Consider the following 25,093-nt stretch of genomic DNA (forward strand, 5'->3'; position numbering starts at 1 on the left):
GCACATAGACACAGGCAACAGAGCATGCACAATGTCGGCACTAGTACAGTGTATATCCACCTTTCGCAGCAATGCAGGCTGCTATTCTCCCATGGAGACGATCGTAGAGATGCTGGATATAGTCCTGTGGAACGGCTTGCCATGCCATTTCCACCTGGCTCCTCAGTTGGACCAGCGTTCGTGCTGGACGTGCAGACCGCGTGAGACGACGCTTCATCCAGTCCCAAACATGCTCAATGGGGGACAGATCCGGAGATCTTGCTGGCCAGGGTAGTTGACTTACACCTTCTAGAGCACGTTGGGTGGCACGGGATACATGCGGACGTGCATTGTCCTGTTGGAACAGCAAGTTCCCTTGCCGGTCTAGGAATGGTAGAACGATGGCTTCGATGACGGTTTGGATGTACCGTGCACTATTCAGTGTCCCCTCGACGATCACCAGTGGTGTACGGCCAGTGTAGGAGATCGCTCCCCACACCATGATGCCGGGTGTTGGCCCTGTGTGCCTCGGTCGTATGCAGTCCTGATTGTGGCGCTCACCTGCACGGCGCCAAACACGCATACGCCCATCATTGGCACCAAGGCAGAAGCGACTCTCATCGCTGAAGACGACACGTCTCCATTCGTCCCTCCATTCACGCTTGTCGCGACACCACTGGAGGCGGGCTGCACGATGTTGGGGCGTGAGCGGAAGACGGCCTAACGGTGTGCGGGACCGTAGCCCAGCTTCATGGAGACGGTTGCGAATGGTCCTCGCCGATACCCCAGGAGCAACAGTGTCCCTAATTTGCTGGGAAGTGGCGGTGCGGTCCCCTACGGCACTGCGTAGGATCCTACGGTCTTGGCGTGCATCCGTGCGTCGCTGCGGTCCGGTCCCAGGTCGACGGGCACGTGCACCTTCCGCCGACCACTGGCGACAACATCGATGTACTGTGGAGACCTCACGCCCCACGTGTTGAGCAATTCGGCGGTACGTCCACCCGGCCTCCCGCATGCCCACTATACGCCCTCGCTCAAAGTCCGTCAACTGCACATACGGTTCACGTCCACGCTGTCGCGGCATGCTACCAGTGTTAAAGACTGCGATGGAGCTCCGTATGCCACGGCAAACTGGCTGACACTGACGGCGGCGGTGCACAAATGCTGCGCAGCTAGCGCCATTCGACGGCCAACACCGCGGTTCCTGGTGTGTCCGCTGTGCCGTGCGTGTGATCATTGCTTGTACAGCCCTCTCGCAGTGTCCGGAGCAAGTATGGTGGGTCTGACACACCGGTGTCAATGTGTTCTTTTTTCCATTTCCAGGAGTTTATATATAATATGTACCAGAAAATGCCAAAGAGCTAGATTTGTTTTCCGACGGTTGAAATGGTTCAAATGGTTCAAATGGCTCTGAGCACTATGGGACTCAACTGCTGAGGTCATTAGTCCCCTAGAACTTAGAACTAGTTAAACCTAACTAACCTAAGGACATCACAAACATCCATGCCCGAGGCAGGATTCGAACCTGCGACCGTAGCGGTCTTGCGGTTCCAGACTGCAGCGCCTTTAACCGCACGGCCACTTCGGCCGGCTGAAATGGTTCAAATGGCTCTGAGCACTATGGGACTTAACTTCTGAGGTCATTAGTCCCCTAGAACTTAGAACTACTTAAACCTAAATAACCTAAGGACATCACACACATCCATGCCCGAGGCAGGATTCGAACCTGCGACCGTAGCGGTCGCGCGGTTCCAGACTGTAGCGCCTAGAACCGCTCGGCCACTCCGGGCGGCCCGACGGTTGATTTGGGCAAAATAAGAATCATTTATCACTTTAATCTTCTCTATGTAGTGGCCAACATAGGAAAGGGCTGTTGTCGAACGATTCAAAATGTAGGCATGTTCTAAAATACTACAAAATCGTGTTCAAACATGTTTGTTTATGCATTTTGACCATCCTAAGTAACAGTCAGGTACCATTGCTTTTGAATATAGAGCAGGATTACAGAGGTATACATTCGATCTTTTATTTCTGGAAGCGTCTGTTATTTTTAATTTTGAAAAGGCTTACACTGGGGCGGTGGTTATTAACAGGAACAAACAGCAAGACCTTCAACGTTTACTTGATTGTATTTCGCATCAAAATAGATACCTCTTTGATGATTTCATGAAATAGCCTATATGTAACACTGCTGCAGCTACTGTTGCAGGTGGTGATCAATGAAACAGTTTTGTACGTTGTATTGCAATATTGTAAAAAAATTAACAACTTAAAACACTGCTAAAAACGTAACTTGGTCAAGCTTATGCATTACTTTCTCAAGAAAAGGATCTCCTTCTAAGATTTTGGACATTTTTTTTTCAAAGAGATTGAAAAACATAGCAATTACAGTAGTGGCAAAATATCCATTTTATTATGGTCGTAGACATGTTACAATCCATATATTCACCCACAGAAAGTTTCCCTTCGTTCCTGAAGACTGTGGAGTAAGGTCCTTTCAAAAACAACTGTATCAATTGTGAAACAGGCAATACAGTGAGAACTTTAAGCAACTGACACAAGAAATTAAAAACTGTGGTCTAGACAGTAAAATTTTTTGTATAATTTTTTATAATTTTAACAATTAACTTTAAGACCGCTGTGCCCTTCCCTGATAATGTCAGGCTTCACTAACAAAATTCTTGTAACTTGCTTCTGTACTCTGAAAATAATCTCACTGTAAGTTGAGTTCCCCGAAAATGAATTCCATTACTCATTGGTGAATGGAAATACACGGAATAAACTAATCTACTAATTTCTGAATCACCTACGACAGTAATCCTGCGAACTCCAAGCTATAGGCGTTGGATTTTTCATTTAAGTTTGTGATCTGCCTGTAGTTCTACAAACTTAGTACTTTTTACTTCTTGTATTTCCCTTTGCCATTACACTATTTTAATAACTTGTGGGGATCTGTCAGAAGCACTGAACAGTAAGTAGTGAGTGCTGTGAACATTTAATGATAATCTTTTTTGCCTTGATTCATCTTTTGATGTTTTCGAATATTTCGCTACCTGCATTTTCAGTAAAGGGGATGGTACTACTTTTATTACTGTGATTATGTATCTAAAAAGTCTACACATGAGCTACTACTCTTACACTCGTTTATCTCACAAACAGTTTCGAATTCCTGTCGTTCCAAGTGACGCAGTACATGCTGTTAGCATGATGTTTCAACACGAGCTGTCCAACGTGTTTACAAGTATTGGTGTACCGCCAGCAGCCTTGTAGCACAGTGCAAAACCACTGGTGGTAAAGAGATACTAACCGGCAGTGACGGTTGACCAATGTGACGTCTTTTCAAGAAAATCTCGTTTCAAACACAACAGGAATTGCTGTTGTCAGTAAACGCAGATTAGTCTAAATCCGCTTGAAACAGAAAATTGCTAAGGCAAACAACTGAACGCACATTAAAGTTGCATGTCTTAAACGGGCACAGAGCGAGGTACCGAAGTGGTTAGCAGCACAATGGACTCTCATTCGGGAGGACGACGGTTCAGACCCGTGTCGGGCCATCGAGACTTAGGTTTTCCGTGTTCATCCTAAATCGCTCCAAGTAAATGCCGGGATGGTTCCTTTGAAAAGTGCACGGCCGATTTCCTTCTCCATCTTTATTCCGAGTTGGTGCTCCGTCTCTAGTGACTTCGATGTCGACGGGACGCTAAACCCCAATCTTCCTTCTTTCCTTATTTAAAGTATGCAAGGCACCGAACGCCGTAAATAGTCGTTTAACCCTTAAGTGTGAGTGTGAAGGGTTCGGTTCAGGCTGGAGACAGTTCTGTGATATTTTGGGGATTTTTATACCATTCGGTGGGCCCCCTCATATAGCTTACCGTGTACAAGAACCATCATACTCATTTCAACATTATCTGTGACCAAGTGTTGCCTTTTCTTCTACATGTGCATGATAATTGTGATATCACCGAGACGACGTGTGGCATCCCTGTTTAAGTCTTACATGTACTAGAGCGATAAAATTGGAAACAGTGTCGTGTTGTGAAAATATGGTGAATTGTGAAATATGTATTGTAAAATTATTATTTTGTGCTTGATATCAGAGCATAATTCAGTAGATAAAATATTAATCTGCTTTGTTCGTGTGTGGAGAACTCCTCTCCTGAATTATTAAGTAAATATTAGAGTTTTTCTAACGGTCATAAGCTATTGTGATGACTGGGTGTTGTGTACTGTCCTTAGGTTAGTTAGGTTTAAGTATTTCTAAGTTCTAGGGGACTGATGACCATAAATGTTAACTCCCATAGTGCTCAGAGCCATTTGAACCACCATAAGCTATTGCAGATCATTGTTGGGTCGCGACCATAAACCGCTAATAGCTTTATATCTATGTAATAATTTTCGAGCTTAGTGCTCAGGAATATTTTTTTACGTATTAAATACTCTGACTTGGTCGATTTCGCTTGAAGAAATCTGGTAACAATGAATGTTTTATTAAAGACTTAACTTGAAGACAAATACAAAATAGATAAACGAAGTCGAGTTATTTTTCATTCTGGATTCTCAAACAATAAAAGTTATTTCATTACAATAATTTTTTATTACGTGAGTGTTTGTACTGGCAATCCCTCTCGATAGTGTATATTATATGTCGGGCAAACCTAAACAATTTCATACTGTTGACGTCATATACGCGAGGCTTTACCGGACATGTTCGTTAACAACATTTCATAATCTTTTCTCACGTAATGTCACATCTTTAACTGTGACAAACGCAAGACAATTTTCTGTGCTTTGTCGTTGTATTTATTCCAATTGTTTTCACACGCCAAGCGGAAGCGACGAGCGTTTATGTAAATAATTGCAGGCAATTCCGATAGCTCAACCACCGACCAAGTAAGATCAATACCAACATTCATTCTTATATATATATATACACTCCTGGAAATGGAAAAAAGAACACATTGACACCGGTGTGTCAGACCCACCATACTTGCTCCGGACACTGCGAGAGGGCTGTACAAGCAATGATCACACGCACGGCACAGCGGACACACCAGGAACCGCGGTGTTGGCCGTCGAATGGCGCTAGCTGCGCAGCATTTGTGCACCGCCGCCGTCAGTGTCAGCCAGTTTGCCGTGGCATACGGAGCTCCATCGCAGTCTTTAACACTGGTAGCATGCCGCGACAGCGTCGACGTGAACCGTATGTGCAGTTGACGGACTTTGAGCGAGGGCGTATAGTGGGCATGCGGGAGGCCGGGTAGACGTACCGCCGAATTGCTCAACACGTGGGGCGTGAGGTCTCCACAGTACATCGATGTTGTCGCCAGTGGTCGGCGGAAGGTGCACGTGCCCGTCGACCTGGGACCGGACCGCAGCGACGCACGGATGCACGCCAAGACCGTAGGATCCTACGCAGTGCCGTAGGGGACCGCACCGCCACTTCCCAGCAAATTAGGGACACTGTTGCTCCTGGGGTATCGGCGAGGACCATTCACAACCGTCTCCATGAAGCTGGGCTACGGTCCCGCACACCGTTAGGCCGTCTTCCGCTCACGCCCCAACATCGTGCAGCCCGCCTCCAGTGGTGTCGCGACAGGCGTGAATGGAGGGACGAATGGAGACGTGTCGTCTTCAGCGATGAGAGTCGCTTCTGCCTTGGTGCCAATGATGGGCGTATGCGTGTTTGGCGCCGTGCAGGTGAGCGCCACAATCAGGACTGCATACGACCGAGGCACACAGGGCCAACACCCGGCATCATGGTGTGGGGAGCGATCTCCTACACTGGCCGTACACCACTGGTGATCGTCGAGGGGACACTGAATAGTGCACGGTACATCCAAACCGTCATCGAACCCATCGTTCTACCATTCCTAGACCGGCAAGGGAACTTGCTGTTCCAACAGGACAATGCACGTCCGCATGTATCCCGTGCCACCCAACGTGCTCTAGAAGGTGTAAGTCAACTACCCTGGCCAGCAAGATCTCCGGATCTGTCCCCCATTGAGCATGTTTGGGACTGGATGAAGCGTCGTCTCACGCGGTCTGCATGTCCAGCACGAACGCTGGTCCAACTGAGGCGCCAGGTGGAAATGGCATGGCAAGCCGTTCCACAGGACTACATCCAGCATCTCTACGATCGTCTCCATGGGAGAATAGCAGCCTGCATTGCTGCGAAAGGTGGATATACACTGTACTAGTGCCGACATTGTGCATGCTCTGTTGCCTGTGTCTATGTGCCTGTGGTTCTGTCAGTGTGATCATGTGATGTATCTGACCCCAGGAATGTGTCAATAAAGTTTCCCCTTCCTGGGAGAATGAATTCACGGTGTTCTTATTTCAATTTCCAGGAGTATATATGTATATATATATATATATATATATATATATATATATATATATATATATATATATATATATATATATATATATAATCAGATGAAAATATACAGTAAGAGAGGGAGGGTCACTATAGACGGCACACTTGTAGACAGCGCAGAACATATACGTTACTGATTTGACAAACAGTCAAATCTCCTAAGGCACCTCTGCTGACCCGCTAAATCGACCTATCTTAATCCAATAACAGGGTGTTACAAAAAGGTACGGCCAAACTTTCAGGAAACATTCCTCACACACAAAGAAAGAAAATATGTTATGTGGACATGTGTCCGGAAACGCTTACTTTCCACGTTAGAGCTCATTTTATTACTTCTCTTCAAATCACATTAATCATGGAATGGAAACACATAGCAACAGAACGTACCAGCGTGACTTCAAACACTTTGTTACAGGAAATGTTCAAAATGTCCTCCGTTAGCGAGGATACATGCATCCACCCTCCGTCGCATGGAATCCATGATGCGCTGACGCAGCCCTGGAGAATGGCGTATTGTAGCACAGCCGTTCACAATACGAGCACGAAGAGTCTCTACATTTGGTACCGGGGTTGCGTAGACAAGAGCTTTCAAATGCCCCCATAAATGAAAGTCAAGAGGGTTGAGGTCAGGAGAGCGTGGAGGCCATGGAATTGATCCGCCTCTACCAATCCATCGGTCACCGAATCTGTTGTTGAGAAGCGTACGAACACTTCGACGGAAATGTGCGGGAGCTCCATCGTGCATGAACCACATGTCGTGTCGTACTTGTAAAGGCACATGTTCTAGCAGCACAGGTAGAGTATCCTATATGAAATCATGATAACGTGCTCCATTGAGCGTAGGTGGAAAAACATGGGGCCCAATCAAGACATCACCAACAATGCCTGCCCAAACGTTCACAGAAAATCTGTTTTGATGACGTGATTGCACAATTGCATGCGGATTCTCGTCTGCCCACACATGTTGATTGTGAAAATTTACAATTTGATCACGTTGGAATGAAGCCTCATTCGTAAGGAGAACATTTGCACTGAAATGAGGATTGACACATTGTTGGATGAACCATTCGCAGAAGTGTACCCGTGGAGGCCAATCAGCTGTTGATAGTGCCTGCACACGCTGTACATGGTACGGAAACAACTGGTTCTCCCGCAGCACTCTCCATACAGTGACGTGGTCAGCGTTACCTTGTACAGCAGCAACGTCTCTGACGCTGACATTAGGGTTATCGTCAACTGCACGAAGAATTGCCTCGTCCATTGCAGGTGTCCTCGTCGTTCTAGGTCTTCCCCTGTCGCGAGTCATAGGCTGAAATGTTCCGTGCTCCCTAAGACGCCGATCAATTGCTTCGAACGTCTTCCTTTCGGGACACCTTCGTTCTGGAAATCTGTCTCGATACAAACGTACCGCGCCACGGCTATTGCCCCGTGCTAATCCATACATCAAATGGGTATCTGCCAACTCCGCATTTGTAAACATTGCACTGACTGCAAAACCACGTTCGTGAAGAACACTAACCTGTTGATGCTACGTACTGATGCGCTTGATGCTAGTAATGTAGAGCAATGAGTCGCATGTCAACACAAGCACCGAAGTCAACATTACCTTCCTTCATTTCGGCCAACTGGCTGTGAATCGAGGAAGTAGAGTACATACTGACGAAACTAAAATGAGCTCTAACATGGAAACTAAGCGTTTCCGGACACATGCCCACATAACATCTTTTCTTTATTTGTGTGTGAGGAATGTTTCTTGAAAGTTTGGCCGTACCTTTTTGTAACACCCTGTATAGGTACGGATCTACGAATGAGCGAGCGGTTTTATGCATTTGCTAGATATGGAGCTATTGTATTAGTATGCTATGAAAGGAACCTGACTGGTATACAATCTGCACCGGAGGCCTTGCCTTCATTAAGCGGATAATTGAGGACGTAGGTTGCAAGTGCTACTCTGAGATGAAGCGGTTAGCCGCATCAAACCAGTCAGAAGACTGAAGACTCACAAAAGCTGAAGTGCGTGGTACTCACGGTAGTAACTGGAGAAGGCGCTGACGGACGCGTTGGTGTAGTTCTGTATGGCCGCGTCGCTCAGCTGCGGCCCGTCAGACCTCATGTACAGCAGCCGCGCCATGTTCAGCGTCTGGAACAGCCGAACCACTCAGCAGACACTCTCACTGGCACACTGCTGAAAGAGCGTGGTGATGAACGCCTTGCAATGTGTTGTCGGTATCACTGCTCACAATTGTATTTATCCTTTGTTCAGTTTCAGTTATAGATATGGAACTACATATTTCCGGACAATAAAAGGTTGCTGCGTCGTTGTAAAGAGTTTTAGTATTAAATAGAGAAGCAGAGTTACCGTTGCTACTATCGATAGCTCGCGTACTTCGCGGGAATTTGCTCACTTAAGGAAGGCGGCTGCAGCCTGTACAGTGTTGGCTTTGGTTTGGTAGTCGAGGCCGTGCATTTAAAAATGTAAGATCCAAACTATTTAATCTTGGGCAAATTTAAATAACTTATAATTTATGTAAAACAAGGGCCTGTATTCAATTATTGCTGAAGGAAGTGCTATAGGATGCGCCTTTGACCAAAGGTGGATGGGGCGTGGGATGAATTTCATTTATGAAAAGCCTGAATATAGTTACGGGTAAAAATGAACCCTTACTGAATTATACAACCTAACTAAAAACATTTGTGAACGTAATAAAATGTGACGATGGCTTGTCCTATTTAACATGTTATAAAATCTGACAATGAGACTCTTATCAATCGTTACGGCTGTTTCCAGTTGAATTCGGCATGGAATCCAGTCGTCGAAAACCTTCGAGTCCTCCGTAGCCGGCGTAGTTATGTGATGAAACCGCGAGAAGACAATCGAACTGATGTCGATGCGGTGTGTTTTCACCACGGAGGGCGTACAAAGCCAAGTGAATCCACCACACAAATGCCGGAGGGGCTTTAAATACCAGAGCTCAGGGAGTTTTCGCCAGTATCACTTGAAGATGGCCAGCAAACTCTGCACCGAAATATTGTGAGAGGAAGTTAGAAACATCCGGCAGTTCGCCCGAAATTTTGTGGAACAATATGTACGCCAGGAAAGTTTTAAATCTCACATAATGTTTGGTATTCCATAAAGCGATAGTTGATAGGTCCATTTTGTTCGCGGAAAATCGTTACCCGGACATGCTCGAGCTGTTAGTTCCTGCTAACACACATGGAAGAGCTACAGCCGACCATCATCTTCCAGCATGACGGTGCTACAGGATAAGAGGTGGATGGGTGGTGATGGTCCGGTCACATGACACCCGCCGCTGTCCAAGTTTGACGCCATTAGACTTCTTTTTATGGGGTTACGTCAAGCGTGGCGTGTACTTAATACCAGTCAATGACATTGCTACCCTTCGTGCACGAATGAATGCCGCAAACATAACTGTTGATTCTGTAACACTGACCCGCACACGGACTGTATTCAATTATCTTCTTCGTGTTCTACGAGTGACAACTGGGGCGAACACAGGAACTTTGACATAACAGCAAAAAACTTTGAGAGCTGCTAAATGTTTTATAACAAACCTCGATGCGCTACCCTATTTTTTGAAATGACAGTCGAGCTTTATGGAGACTCAGTATGCTTGAAAGGAACGTTGAGCCACACTGCGCTAGAATCTGACAAGGAGAACTCGGCAAGTGCCATGACCTGATTTCTCAGAAACTTCGGTCGGTGCAAGAGGAGTCAAAATAAGTGAACACGTGTCTCGGGCTATATGCGGATACTCGATCGTTTCTGAGAAAATAACGATGAAAGTTTTTGACGTATCGTAGGTACCTTTTAGTGCACGTTGCTGTCAGTGGAAATGGTGGCGCAGTGGCTAGTGTTGCGGTTCCTCATGTTTGCGCCCCGTCTTCGAAACCCGATTATTGTTTTCATTCACATTGTTTGATTTTATTTTTTTCATCTATGTGCCCATGTCTGTAAAAGGTTACCAGAGGAATGTTATTATCAAGATAGAGGTTACGAGGGCTTTTTTTTTAACTGAAAAATTACAACTGAGTTTCACAATAAGCGTCATACATTTATTATGTAATGTATATGTGAATGTTATTTTCAGGGTTTATAATGTTTTTGATTTCTCATATTCTTATACACACATCAAAAAAAGTTTTGCGTCACCCCGGTTCCCAGAGCTCCTGAAGATAGATGTTGACTGTGGATATTGTATCACAGACACAGTCTCTTTGACTGTTCAGAGATGTCACTAAACCCGCCCAAAGAAGTAAACAACCATGCATGAGCAGCGGCTATTAGAGTGAGGGAGTCCGACAGCCGATCAGTTCCAGTCAGTCCACCAGAAAGGAGGTACACAGCTCGAGTTGTCTGTAGTTCAACCATGCCTAGACGGTCAATACAGAGGTTCGATCGCGTCCGCATTGTTACTTTGTGCCAGGAAGGGCTATCAACAAGGGAAGTGTCCAGGTGTCTCGGAGTGAACCGAAGCGATATTGTTCGGACATGACGGAGATACAGAGGACAGGAACTGTGGAACATATGCCTCTCTCAGGCCGCCCAAGGGCCGCTACTGCAGTGCATGACCGCTATCTAAGGATTCTAGCTCGGAGGAACCTTGACAGCAACGACACCATGTTGAATAATGCTTTTCGTGCAGCCACAGGACGTCGTGATACGACTCAAACTGTGCGCAATAGGCTGCATGATGCACAACTTCCGACGCCCATGGCGAGGTCCGTCTTTGCATCCACGACACCATGCAGCGCGGTACAGATGGGCCCAACAACATGCCGAATGGACCACTCAGGACTGGCATGAACGCCTTAGACACACTGTCCAGCGGGTGCAGCAAGATGGAGGTTCCCTGCTGTTTTGGGGTGGTATTATGTGGGGGCCGACGTACGCCGCTGGTGGTAATGGAAGGTGCTGTGACGGCTGAACGATACGTGAATGCCGATAGCGCAACCATATCGGCAGCATATTGGCGAGGAATTCGTCTTCGTCGACGACAATTCTCGCCCCCATCTTGCACATCTTCTGAATGACTTCCTTCAGGATAACGACATCGCTCGACTAGAGTGGCCAGCATGTTCTCCAGGCATGAATTCTATCGCACATGCCTGGGATAGATTGAAAAGGGCTGTTTATGGACTAGGCAACGGCTTTACTGCAATGGTAACACCGCTTCCCGTCAGACCACCGAAGTTAAGCGCTGTCGGGTGTGGCCGGCACTTGGATGGGGGACCATCCGGGCCGCCATGCGCTGTTGGCATTTTTCGGGTTGCACTCAGCCTCGTGATGCCAATTGAGGAGCTACTCGACCGAATAGTAGCGGCTCCGGTCAAAGATAAGCATCGTACCGACCGGCCGACCGGGAGAGCGGTGTGCTGACCACACGCCCCTCCTATCCACATCCTCATTCAGGATGACATGGCGGTCGGATGGTCCCGATGGGACACTTGTGGCCTGAAGCCGGAGTGCTTTTTTCTTTATGGACGACGTGACCCTCCAACCACTGTGAGGGATCTAGGACGTATCGCCGTTGAGGATTGGGACAATTTGAACCAACAGTGCCCTGATGAACTTGTTGAGAGTGTGCCACGACGAATACACGCATGGATCAGTGCAAGAGGACGTGCTACTGAGCATTATAGGTACCGGTGTGTACAGCAATCTGGACCACCACCTCTGAAGGTCTCGCTGTATGGTGGTACAACATGCAATGTGTGTTTTCATGAGCAATAAAAAGGGTGGAAATCATGTTTATGTTGATCTCTATTCCAATTTCCTGTACAGGTTCCGGAACTTTCGGAACCGAAGTGATGCAAAACTTTTTTTCATGTTGTATTTCATTCTTATATCGATTTTTATACTTTATTCCAATTTTTATTCTTCAAGAAGACTTGGTGCATTCCCTTGGATGATACTGACCGTAGAAACATTCGAAACAGAAATTCCGAACACTACGAGCATCGCGCGAAGGATATTTCTTCGTACGAATCTCACTCGGGAAAGAAACGTCGTAAACATTGCTGAAGATTCCACGCACTGGAAACAATTTCTTGGTAAACCGTCCATAGCTGATCACACTACTGAAAATTGGCGCTTGCAAATGATTATGAATCAAGATACACTACAGGAATTTCACCGATAACAATTTCAAATATCTATCTCATTCATTTATTTTTATTTAGGTTTTTTTAATTCATTCGCCAGAAATACAATTAGTGGGCGAATAAAGACGGCATTGTTTGATTTTACAGACCAAATCACCTAAAACTTGCACCGCAGATATTGAGGAAATGGAAACTGCTATTGATGTGCGGTTTTCACAGAATGTATTGATAGTCAGGGGCTCGTAGTGTTGTAATAATAGAAATTGTGTCTTTTGTCCATTTTTTTTAAATGCAACAAAGGCTATTGACATTAACAATCTAAAGTTTGGTAAATTAGAATGACAGCGGCGTTTGTTGCAGGATTCTGTTCCGACACCGACACTTGTACAATACCTGAGGTAGCATATACTAAAGAACACCACAAGTCATACACTAAGTAACGTGGATTCTGACCAGTAACGAGACAACTGACTATCACAAATTGTGTTCAAAATGACCAGTGTAAGCGGCAATACACACTTCCAGTCTGCTATAGAACGACTGCTGCACACGAGCTGGCATTTCAGCTGAAATGTCAGAGCAGGCTATGGCAATACTTCGTTGCATAGCAACGGGTGTGGCTCGTATGTCCTTGCAGACAGCGTGTTTCAGTTTTCCCCCAGAAAATAGTCTACAGCGTCAAATCAGGGGAATGGGCCGACCAAGGTACAGGCCCTTTGCGTCCAAAGCAACGATTCGGAAAAAATTCTTGAAGTCAAACTGTAGTACTTCGTGCACTATGGGCTGGACAGCCATCACGTTGATACCACTAGTTCCTCCTAGTCTGCAGAGGAATGTCTTCTAGTACACGTGAAAGACGGTCTGTTAGGAGGCGTTCAGTGTTTAATCTACGAAAAGCGAGCCTATGAGCTGATGGTTTACTATCCTACACAACACGTTTACACTCCATGGACACTAACGTTCCAGCTAACGAAACAAAAGGGGAGTGTCAACAGACGAACAGTGGATGTTTCGGCTGTTTACCTGGCCGTGTTTGGTAAATGTGGCTTCGCCACTAAACAATATACATGATACATCTGGAGTATCCTGACTTAATGCCCCTGAGTCTCATAATACTTTCCATGCAGCTCTTCATGGAGGGAGATGTGGTAGGGATGCAACCTATGCCGATGGAGAATGCGTAGAACACTCGCCTGACTCGTGTCACTTCCTCGTGCGATTGCGCAGGAGCTGACGTGTGGATCAATTCCGACAGCACCGGGTACATTAATTTCCTCCTTTTCCATCGTCACTTGTTTCCTTGTGTTACACTGTCAGCTTGTTGTACTACGACCTTCACGTAAATGGTTGAAGAGGTTGCTATGTAATAGCCGAGATTGTTGACGTCTATTCGGATATCTTGCCGCATACACCGTACAAGAACAAATTGCGTTTTTCTTACTCTCTCCACACAACATGAGCATGTCTGCTTTTTCTGCGGTGGTAAATCCCATTGTCCACTCACCACCTGCTGCTTGGACTGTCACACACTAACTGAGTAACTCCCTCGGGCATGGGTGTGCGTGTTGTCCTTAGCGTAAGTTAGTTTAAGTTAGATTAAGTAGTGTGTAAGTCTAGCGACCGGTGATCTAAGCAGCTTGGCCCCACAGAACTTACACAAATTTCCAATTTTCGTAACCGAGTAACAAGTCGCAGTGCACTCAGGGAACACACAAGCACACTGTAAGCGAAAATAACAACATCGCACCTAGCAACTACGCAGGTAGAATGGCACAAACAAGTGTCGGTATGGAAATTTTACAAAATACCACATCTCGTAAATGACTCGTACATAACCCTGCAACAAACACCACAGACATTCTAATTTACCCTACTTTAGTTTGTTGATGTCAAGGGGCATAGTTCCACTTAAAAATGTGTATGATCGCACAAAAGCTACACTTTAAAGCAGTACTGTAATCTACCAAATGGCTAACAGTACGAGTCCCTGACTACCAATCCATTCTAGGAAAACTGCACATTAAGAGCACTTTCAATTTCCGTAATATTTGCGGTGCAAGTTTTAGGTGATTCATCCTGTTTATTGGAAAACATTCGTTGAGGAATCTTCTACGGACATGGGTAGATAATGAAAAACTAAAATGAAAGTATATATATATATACTGTCTCTACAGTACCATACGACATTCAATTTACAATATATATACACTCCTGGAAATGGAAAAAAGAACCATTGACACCGGTGTGTCAGACCCACCATACTTGCTCCGGACACTGCGAGAGGGCTGTACAAGCAATGATCACACGCACGGCACAGCGGACACACCAGGAACCGCGGTGTTGGCCGTCGAATGGCGCTAGCTGCGCAGCATTTGTGCACCGCCGCCGTCAGTGTCAGCCAGTTTGCCGTGGCATACGGAGCTCCATCGCAGTCTTTAACACTGGTAGCATGCCGCGACAGCGTGGACGTGAACCGTATGTGCAGTTGACGGACTTTGAGCGAGGGCGTATAGTGGGCATGCGGGAGGCCGGGTGGACGTACCGCCGAATTGCTCAACACGTGGGGCGTGAGGTCTCCACAGTACATCGATGTTGTCGCCAGTGGTCGGCGGAAGGTGCACGTGCCCGTCGACCTGGGACCGGACCGCAGCGACGCACGGATGCACGCCAAGACCGTAGGATCCTACGCAGTGCCGTAGGGGACCGCACCGCCACTTCCCAGCAAATTAGGGACACTGTTGCTCCTGGGGTATCGGCGAGGACCATTCGCAACCGTCTGGGCTACGGTCCCGCACACCGTTAGGCCGTCTTCCGCTCACGCCCCAACATCGTGCAGCCCGCCTCCAGTGGTGTCGCGACAGGCGTGAATGGAGGGACGAATGGAGACGTGTCGTCTTCAGCGATGAGAGTCGCTTCTGCCTTGGTGCCAATGATGGTCGTATGCGTGTTTGGCGCCGTGCAGGTGAGCGCCACAATCAGGACTGCATACGACCGAGGCACACCGGGCCAACACCCGGCATCATGGTGTGGGGAGCGATCTCCTACACTGGCCGTACACCACTGGTGATCGTCGAGGGGACACTGAATAGTGCACGGTACATCCAAACCGTCATCGAACCCATCGTTCTACCATTCCTAGACCGGCAAGGGAACTTGCTGTTCCAACAGGACAATGCACGTCCGCATGTATCCCGTGCCACCCAACGTGCTCTAGAAGGTGTAAGTCAACTACCCTGGCCAGCAAGATCTCCGGATCTGTCCCCCATTGAGCATGTTTGGGACTGGATGAAGCGTCGTCTCACGCGGTCTGCACGTCCAGCACGAACGCTGGTCCAACTGAGGCGCCAGGTGGAAATGGCATGGCAAGCCGTTCCACAGGACTACATCCAGCATCTCTACGATCGTCTCCATGGGAGAATAGCAGCCTGCATTGCTGCGAAAGGTGGATATGCACTGTACTAGTGCCGACATTGTGCATGCTCTGTTGCCTATGTGCCTGTGGTTCTGTCAGTGTGATCATGTGATGTATCTGACCCCAGGAATGTGTCAATAAAGTTTCCCCTTCCTGGGACAATGAATTCACGGTGTTCTTATTTCAATTTCCAGGAGTATATATATATATATATATATATATATATATATATAAGGCCCACCGGCCACTTGACCATCTTCTTCTTCTGTGCGAATGCTCAAACAGTGCCCGAACTCTTACGGGAATCGGCAACGCGCCGCGAGTAATGAGTATAATGGCCGGGGCCACTACGAATGTAGTGCGGGACAATACGTTGAGAATGTGAGTCTCGCGGGAGGCGAGCCAGAGATAAATCCCTGCAGTCGCAATATCCTCTGTGTCCTCGGTGTCTCAGGTGGATAGAGCGTCTGCCATGTAAGCTGGAGATCCCGGGTTCGAGTCCCGGTCGGGGCACACATTTTCATCTGTCCCCATTGACATATGTCAACGTTTGTAAGCAGCTAGGGGTTGTAATTTCATGGTAATTAAAATGAAGGTAATGAATACGAGGTGCACAAGTGTGAAATCGCTGCGCTAGCCATTGTGCTACGGCATTGGTTGTACTAGTCGCTCGCTGAAAGACATATAAACTATCTCGAAAGCTTTGACCGCCGTTTTCTCAGAAACGATGAAATACCTACGGATAAGCAGAGAGCAGAGCCACGTATTCACTTATTTAAACCCCTCTTCCACTGAGCGAAGTATCTGGGGAATCGGGGGTAATCACGCTGGTCGTGTTCTCCTCGCGAGGGGAGCACAGTGGAGAAGGCTGACCTCGTTGCGCAGGCGCAGCCCGTAGCCCGCGGTGGAGAGCACGCCGGAGCGCTGGCAGGCCCTCAGCTGCCCCTGGGCGTCCAGCACGACGCCGCGCGGCGAGTAGTACATCTCCAGCAGCTGCGACAGCCGCAGGCGGCCCATCTGCTCCAGCCACGCGCGCAGCCCGCCGCCCAGCACCAGGCCTGCGGGGACAATAACACACGGCTGTCAGAGGCGTCTCAGGGATAGCCATACTGAACGCATATTTATTTACACTACTGGCCATTAAAATTGCTACACCAAGAAGAACAGCAGATGGTAAACGGGTATTCATTGGGCAAATATATTATACTAGAACTGACATGTGATTACATTTTCACGCAATTTGGGTGCATAGGTCCTGAGAAATCAGTACCCAGAACATCCACCTCTGGCCGTTATAAGGGCCTCGATACACCTGGGCATTGAGTCAAACAGGGCTTGGATGGCATGTACAGGTACACCAGCCATTGCATCTTCAACACGATACCACAGTTCATCAAGAGTAGCAACTGGCGTATTGTGACGAGCCAGTTGCTCGGCCGTCATTGACCAGACGTTTACAGTTGGTGAGAGAATGTGCTGGCCAGGGCAGCAGTCGAACCTTTTCTGTATCCAGAAAGGCCCGTACTGGACCTGCAACATGCGGTCGTGCATTATCCTGCTGAAATGTGGGGTTTCGCAGGGATCGAATGAAGGGTAGAGCCACGGGTCGTAACACATCTGAAATGTAACGTCCATTGTTCAAAGTGCCGTCAATGCGAACAAGAGGTGACGGAGACGTGTACCCAATGGCACCCCATACCATCACGCCGGGTGATACGTCAGTATGGCGATGACGAATACACGCTTCCAATGTGCGTTCACCGCGATGTCGCCAAACACCGATGCGACCATCATGATGCTGTAAACAGAACCTGGATTCATCCGAAAAAATGACGTTTTGCCATTCGTGCACCCAGGTTCGTCGTTGAGTACACCATCGCAGGCGCTCCTGTCTGTGATGCAGCGTCAAGGGTAACCACAGCCATGGTCTCCAAGCTGATAGTGCATGCTGCTGCAAACGTCGTCGAACTGTTCGTGCAGATCGTTGTTGTCTTGCAAACGTCCCCATCTGTTGACTCAGGGATCGAGACGTGGCTGCACGATCCGTTACAGCCATGCGCATAAGATGGCTGGCATCTCGACTGCTAGTGATACGAGGCCGTTGGGATCCAGCACGGCGTTCCGTATTACCCTCCTGAACCCACCGATTCCATAATCTGCTTACAGTCATTGGATCTCGACAGCAATGTCCCGATACGATATACCGCAATCGCGATAGGCTACAATTCGACCTTTACCAAAGTCGGAAACGTGATGGTACGCATTTCTCTTCCTTACACGAGGCATCACAACAACGTTTCAGCAGACAACGCCGGTCAACTGCTGTTTGTGTATCAGAAATCGGTTGGAAACTTTCCTCATGTCAGCACGTTGTAGGTGTGAATGCTCTGAAAAGCTAATCACTTGCATATTACAGCAGCTTCTTCCTGTCGGTTTAATTTCTCGTCTGTAGCACGTCATCTTCGTGGTGTAGCAATTTTAATGGCCAGTAGTGTATTCATTGGCAAGACGCGTCTCGCCCTTGTCGGGCACCATCAGATCAACGTAAGAACTTCCTTTAACGTCAGCACATGGCATTAAGGTAAAAATTCTGAGGAAACATTATCCTATCATGATCAGGTAAATAATATGTGCTGCCATTAAAGGACGGATATTGGCTTACGACATTATTTCTTACGTTAATTCGATGATGCCTCACGAGGCCGAAACACGTCATTGCCAATAAATATATAAAAACAATTTTGCAGGGTTCAGTTTCCAAAAATAGTGAAACACGAATTTTTTTATTTCTGAAAAAGAAGCCAAAATCAAATTTTCATAGATTTTAGTTTAAAATGCTTTCATAATGAAAAATTTGATAAATGCCTCCTTAGGGGCTGAATTTCTAAAGACACTGGAACACGTATTTTTTACAAATACTAATTTTCATAGGTCTAGATCTAAAAATACTTTAGTACTTCTTTAATAATAATTTATTTTCAAAAACACTTTCACCCGCTATTTTTCCCCATAAGGGCTACATTTCAATGAAATGTTGAAACACGTATTCCATTACTTCTGAGCGAGAAACCAACACCGATTTTTGTAGGTATAGCTTAAAAATTGACTTAATAGCGACATGTTTTTTTTAAAAAAAAGAACATTCATCCCTTACTTAAACGACGCCTACAGTATAGAATCAACACAGTGAGTCAGTGTGTGAATCAGTTGGTCGTAACATTGCCTTTTATATATAAAGACTGTGTCCGTCCTGTATCTGCTACACACAATGTAAAGTAAAAGAAAAGTAAAAAAGAAAATGCTGGGGATGCCACGATTGTAGCGAAACATTTTTACCTATTAAAGCAAAAGAAAATTTTGAATTGCAAGCACGGAAACGTAGCTCAACATTTCAATGCGATTTGATTTCCACCGTAAATAAGTACTTCATTCCCTCAATATACTACATCTTCGGATTTACAATCAGTTTTCTCAATTTATTTACCTCTTTATAGCTGTGTGATCATTACGCCTTACCCAGTCGGCCACAATGGCCACTTGGTTGTTCTTCGACTTATTGATTATGTTTAGGTGCCGAAAAAATCAGGCAGGTATGGTGGTAGTGTAACTACACAACCTGCAGTTTTAGAGTTTCTAGATAGATTGCAACTTATCTAAACAAATTCGCCAAATGTTAGGGCAGCCGTAACGCCCGCCCTTCCCAAAAGGGAAGTTCCAGCGCCATGGAGACGCTGAAGGACTCGAACTGCAAGAGTCTTGAAAATAGACGCCAAATATCCCGTCAAACTCTACAGTTGCAAAGTTTCTAGAACTCTTTTTTTCACGATTTCTTACAATTAAGGTCTATCCCTAATTACATGTATGGGTTGTAAAATCAACAAACCATAATTTACTTACTATCTTTACAATGGTTCTAGCTTACATTACAATTACAACTTTATTCTTGCTTTGCAAAGACCACATTACAACTACGATCCTTTACAAATTTCCTCCCTGCCTACTTTGTCTTGACAAGCTAAACTTGTTTGTGCCTAATGGTGGGGGCGACGGCCGGCTACTAATTAGGTACAACCACTGCCTTAAGTTCCCATTTTTTTCCAACATTTCCCATCACCATTACTATCCTACATAAGCGCTCTATTAACTAATTTCTATTACTACATTACTAAGAAAAAAAAAAGGTTCAAATGGCTCTGAGCACTATGGGACTCAACTTAGAACTAGTTAAACGTGACTAACCTAAGGACATCACACACATCCCTGCCCGAGGCAGGATTCGAACCTGCGACCGTAGCGGTCTCGCGGTTCCTGACTGCAGCGCCTAGAACCGGACGGCCACTTCGGCCAGCACATTACTAAGAGCCCCCTACTTCTAATATTTCAGAAAGAATAAGAGGCGCCACCAACTCGACGGAGGATTCAGTCCAAGGCGTCCTGTCCAGTGCTGTGTAGACGGCCAGTCCCCCCGACGGCATTCCGTCGATCTCACGGTCCCGTCGTAGACGCGAGGGGAGCATCCAGCGCGCACCTCGGACTGTTACTCCATCCTCGTGACTTTTCCGTATTCAGAGAGCTGTTTGTTTTGGTTAAGTATGTATAAAGTCTGCGTGTGTTTTGAGAACTTGCTAGCTAATCTATTATGCAGAATGTTTCTTGGTTAAAGATACGTTGTCTTATATCATGTGTAGTTACGTTTCTCGTGTCACTTTCTGTGACTTCAGTGAGAACAGAGCAGTCAAATAACAAATGTTCTGGCTGGTTGGCTCTGAGCACTATGGGACTCAACTGCTGAGGTCATTAGTCCCCTAGAACTTAGAACTAGTTAAACCTAACTAACCTAAGGACATCACAAACATCCATGCCCGAGGCAGGATTCGAACCTGCGACCGTAGCGGCCTTGCGGTTCCAGACTGCAGCGCCTTTAACCGCACGGCCACTTCGGCCGGCAATGTTCTGGCGTACATGGATTGGCCCCAGAGTCGCAACCTTCTGATTCCGTTCTCCCTATCCTGTGAAAATACATAGGGTAGGGGCCATGTCCTGCAAGAAGATGCACTGTCCCTTTGCTGGGCTGAAGGTATTTTAGTCTAAGCCTTTCTCTTATATCTGGGAAGACTGAATGACTACTTCTTGTAGTATCCGACTTGTTCCGCTGCTCTTGCCAAACATTAATTACTTCATTTTTGATTTCTCTTTTACTTGTCAAATATTTCCCCATAATGTCCTCTACTGTTTCACCGTTTCCCTTCTTTAATCAGTAACTCGCGGCTCTTTGAAGAATAGTCAGATTCGCTGGCCACAAGAACATAATGACCAGTAGATCGTAAGCCGGCGATGTCACAAAGGCCCAATCGATCTTGTAAGTATGTTGCGTCGTATTCTTCTTAAGTCATGGATGGCCTCACAAGCTGTGGGCCCATAGGCTGGGGCCATAGCTCACCCTCGAAGCCATTATGTTTACGTGATATAGCTTGATAGTATGAGAACAGAGATGAAATCATCGCAGCCCTGTACTAATCAGCTTGTGCTTCACCGCTGGAGCTTTTATACCTACTTACTCGATATGTGCTCCAAAGTTCCATCCCTCATCCAGGTGTACTCCCGGATATCTAGAAACTTTTTCGCAGTGGACTACACCTTCATTTGTTGTAACTGTGGCGTCTCTAGTCAGTTTCCCCTTTAGCATGATGTAACATGACTAATGAGGTGCTACTGTCATTTTTGTTCGATTAAAATGGTCCATTAAGATACTTATTGCGGTCCTGCACCTATCTTGCAACTGTACTCTACTGTTGCCCTGCACCAGGAACAACAGATCGTCGGCAAAGGCCACGGCCCCAATATCGATGCTTCTACCTGCAGAGACTACAGCAGTGGCTCTATGTTCGACAGGGCCACATACTGAGCCCTGGGTACATCCTTCGCTGACATTCTTCGTAACAACTGTATCGGGGACGTCACCCGCACCGCTCGTTTTACACAGAAATGGCCGCGCGGGATTAGCCGAGCGATCTAAGGCGCTGCAGTCATATGCTGTGCGGCTGGTCCCGGCGGAGGTTCGAGTCCTCCCTCGGGCATGGGTGTGTGTGTTTGTCCTTAGGATAATTTAGAATAAGTAGTGTGTAAGCTTAGGGACTGATACCCTTAGCAGTTAAGTCCCATAAGATTTCACACAGTAATGCCTCAGACTACCGTACAGCGGACCTGGGCACCGTATCTCCCGCAAACGACAGAACAATGCCGGCCACCACAGGCTGTCAAAGGCACCATCTATAGCTCCTATTACGCCTATGAGGTACGAGAAGGTAAACGAGGAGGCAAATTCGGCCGCCAGATTGATGGCGTCCTCTTTGGAACACCCCTGACGAAAGTCGAAATGTCACCCGTGCATATCTCTTAGTTCCCAATGACTTTCCAGTCGAGAACAGAGCAATTTGTCTAAAGTCTTTCCTAACGTATCTAACAGACATATAGGCCTGTAAGATTTGAATTCACGTGGGGCCCTGTCCTGTTTCTTAGAATTACCGCCTTTGCCTGCTTCCAAATTTCAGGGAATTGCCGCAATTCCAGGCATTTGTTGTACAACCTGGTCAGAGTTGCTGCTATTTTGTTTGCAACGATTTAAAGAACCTCGACGAGGATACCATCGGGCCCTGGAGAGTTTGTGGTTTTCATTTTAACTATTTTCTGCGCTACTTCTAGGGACGAAAAGGGATAAACTGGCGTTTCGTTTACGTACTGTGTCTCCAAGAACAGTCTGATCTGGACTTGGGCCGGATTGTCCTGTTCTAGGCTGTCGTCCGGAAACAGGAAATCCTGCAGTACCTTGAACGTCATACTCTTGCGCTTGTTAACGACTTCTGCCCTGGAATTCCTACTGATGCCAGAACTGTAGGTGCCCTTATTTACTCACGGACCACCTTTTATGGTGTTCCCCGTGGAACTCGTGCTAGCCGGTCTTGCACAAATTTGTCCCAACTTGCCCGTCACATATTATTTTCTTATATATATGGTCGAAGTAGAGAGGATATAAAATGTAGGCTGGCAATGGCAAGGAAAGCGTTTCTGAAGAAGAGAAATTTGTTAATATCGAGTATAGATTTAAGTATTTGTATGGAGTGTAGCCATGTATGGAAGTGAAACATGGACGATAAATAGTTTAGACAAGAAGAGAATAGAAGCTTTTGAAATGTGGTGCTACAGAAGAATGCAGAAGATTAGATGGGTAGATCACGTAACTAATGAGGAGGTACTGAATAGGATTGTGGAGAAGAGACGTTTGTGGCACAACGTGACTAGAAGAAGGGATCGGTTGGTAGGACATGTTCTGAGGCATCAAGGGATCGTCGAGGGAGACCAAGAGATGAATACACTAAGCAGATTCAGAATGATGTAGGTTGCAGTAGTTACTGGGAGATGAAGAAGCTTGCACAGGATAGAGTAGCATGGAGAGCTGTATCAAACCAGACCACAACAACAACAACATCTTTGCCGAAGATATCTGAACACATTTAAGTGAAGTAAAGCTGTGAGGACCGGGCGTGAGTCGTGCTTCGGTAGCTCAGATAGTAGAGGACTTGCCCGCGAAAGGCAAAGATCCTGAGTTCGAGTCTCGGTCGAGCACATAGTTTTAATCTGCCAGGAAGTTTCATATTAACGCACACTCCGCTACAGAGTGAAAATCTCGTTCTGGACATTTAATATACACTCCTGGAAATTGAAATAAGAACACCGTGAATTCATTGTCCCAGGAAGGGGAAACTTTATTGACAAATTCCTGTGGTCAGATACATCACATGATCACACTGACAGAACCACAGGTACATAGACACAGGCAACAGAGCATGCACAATGTCGGCACTAGTACAGTTTATATCCACCTTTCGCAGCAATGCAGGTTGCTATTCTCCCATGGAGACGATCGTAGAGATGCTGGATGTAATCCTGTGGAACGGCTTGCCATGCCATTTCCACCTGGCGCCTCAGTTGGACCAGCGTTCGTGCTGGACGTGCACACCGCGTGAGACGACGCTTCACCCAGTCCCAAACATGCTCAATGGGGGACAGATCCGGAGATCTTGCTGGCCAGGGTAGTTGACTTACACCTTCTAGAGCACGTTGGGTGGCACGGGATACATGCGGACGTGCATTGTCCTGTTGGAACAGCAAGTTCCCTTGCCGGTCTAGGAATGGTAGAACGATGGCTTCGATGACGGTTTGGATGTACCGTGCACTATTCAGTGTCCCCTCGACGATCACCAGTGGTGTACGGCCAGTGTAGGAGATCGCTCCCCACACCATGATGCCGGGTGTTGGCCCTGTGTGCCTCGGTCGTATGCAGTCCTGATTGTGGCGCTCACCTGCACGGCGCCAAACACGCATACGACCATCATTGGCACCAAGGCAGAAGCGACTCTCATCGCTGAAGACGACACGTCTCCATTCGTCCCTCCATTCACGCCTGTCGCGACACCACTGGAGGCGGGCTGCACGATGTTGGGGCGTGAGCGGAAGACGGCCTAACGGTGTGCGGGACCGTAGCCCAGCTTCATGGAGACGGTTGCGAATGGTCCTCGCCGATACCCCAGGAGCAACAGTGTCCCTAATTTGCTGGGAAGTGGCGGTGCGGTCCCCTACGGCACTGCGTAGGATCCTACGGTCTTGGCGTGCATCCGTGCGTCGCTGCGGTCCGGTCCCAGGTCGACGGGCACGTGCACCTTCCGCCGACCACTGGCGACAACATCGATGTACTGTGGAGACCTCACGCCCCACGTGTTGAGCAATTCGGCGGTACGTCTACCCGGCCTCCCGCATGCCCACTATACTCCCTCGCTCAAAGTCCGTCAACTGCACATACGGTTCACGTCCACGCTGTCGCGGCATGCTACCAGTGTTAAAGACTGCGATGGAGCTCCGTATGCCACGGCAAACTGGCTGACACTGACGGCGGCGGTGCACAAATGCTGCGCAGCTAGCGCCATTCGACGGCCAACACCGCGGTTCCTGGTATGTCCGCTGTGCCGTGCGTGTGATCATTGCTTGTACAGCCCTCTCGCAGTGTCCGGAGCAAGTATGGTGGGTCTGACACACCGGTGTCAATGTGTTCTTTTTTCCATTTCCAGGAGTGTATATTCTCTATTTTCCTGGTTCAGTGATATCTGATACCATCTTTGTGCTCTGCTCACGGACTGACGCAGCGTATG

General features: G+C 47.1%; 1 protein-coding gene across 1 annotated transcript in view; it reads right to left on the reverse strand.

Annotated features, from left to right (window-relative positions):
- Positions 1 to 25,093, reverse strand: part of LOC126237475 (uncharacterized) — a 555,798-nt gene that overhangs the window by 329,092 nt on the left and 201,613 nt on the right. Inside the window, exons 7-8 of the mRNA XM_049947618.1 lie at positions 16,764 to 16,948; positions 8,384 to 8,495 (exon numbers count right to left, since the gene is read on the reverse strand). Coding sequence (XP_049803575.1) covers positions 8,384 to 8,495; positions 16,764 to 16,948 — 297 coding nt within the window. The remainder of the gene's footprint in view (positions 1 to 8,383; positions 8,496 to 16,763; positions 16,949 to 25,093) is intronic.

The sequence above is a fragment of the Schistocerca nitens genome, chromosome 2, assembly GCF_023898315.1.
Source record: "Schistocerca nitens isolate TAMUIC-IGC-003100 chromosome 2, iqSchNite1.1, whole genome shotgun sequence".
Taxonomy (NCBI): domain Eukaryota; kingdom Metazoa; phylum Arthropoda; class Insecta; order Orthoptera; family Acrididae; genus Schistocerca; species Schistocerca nitens.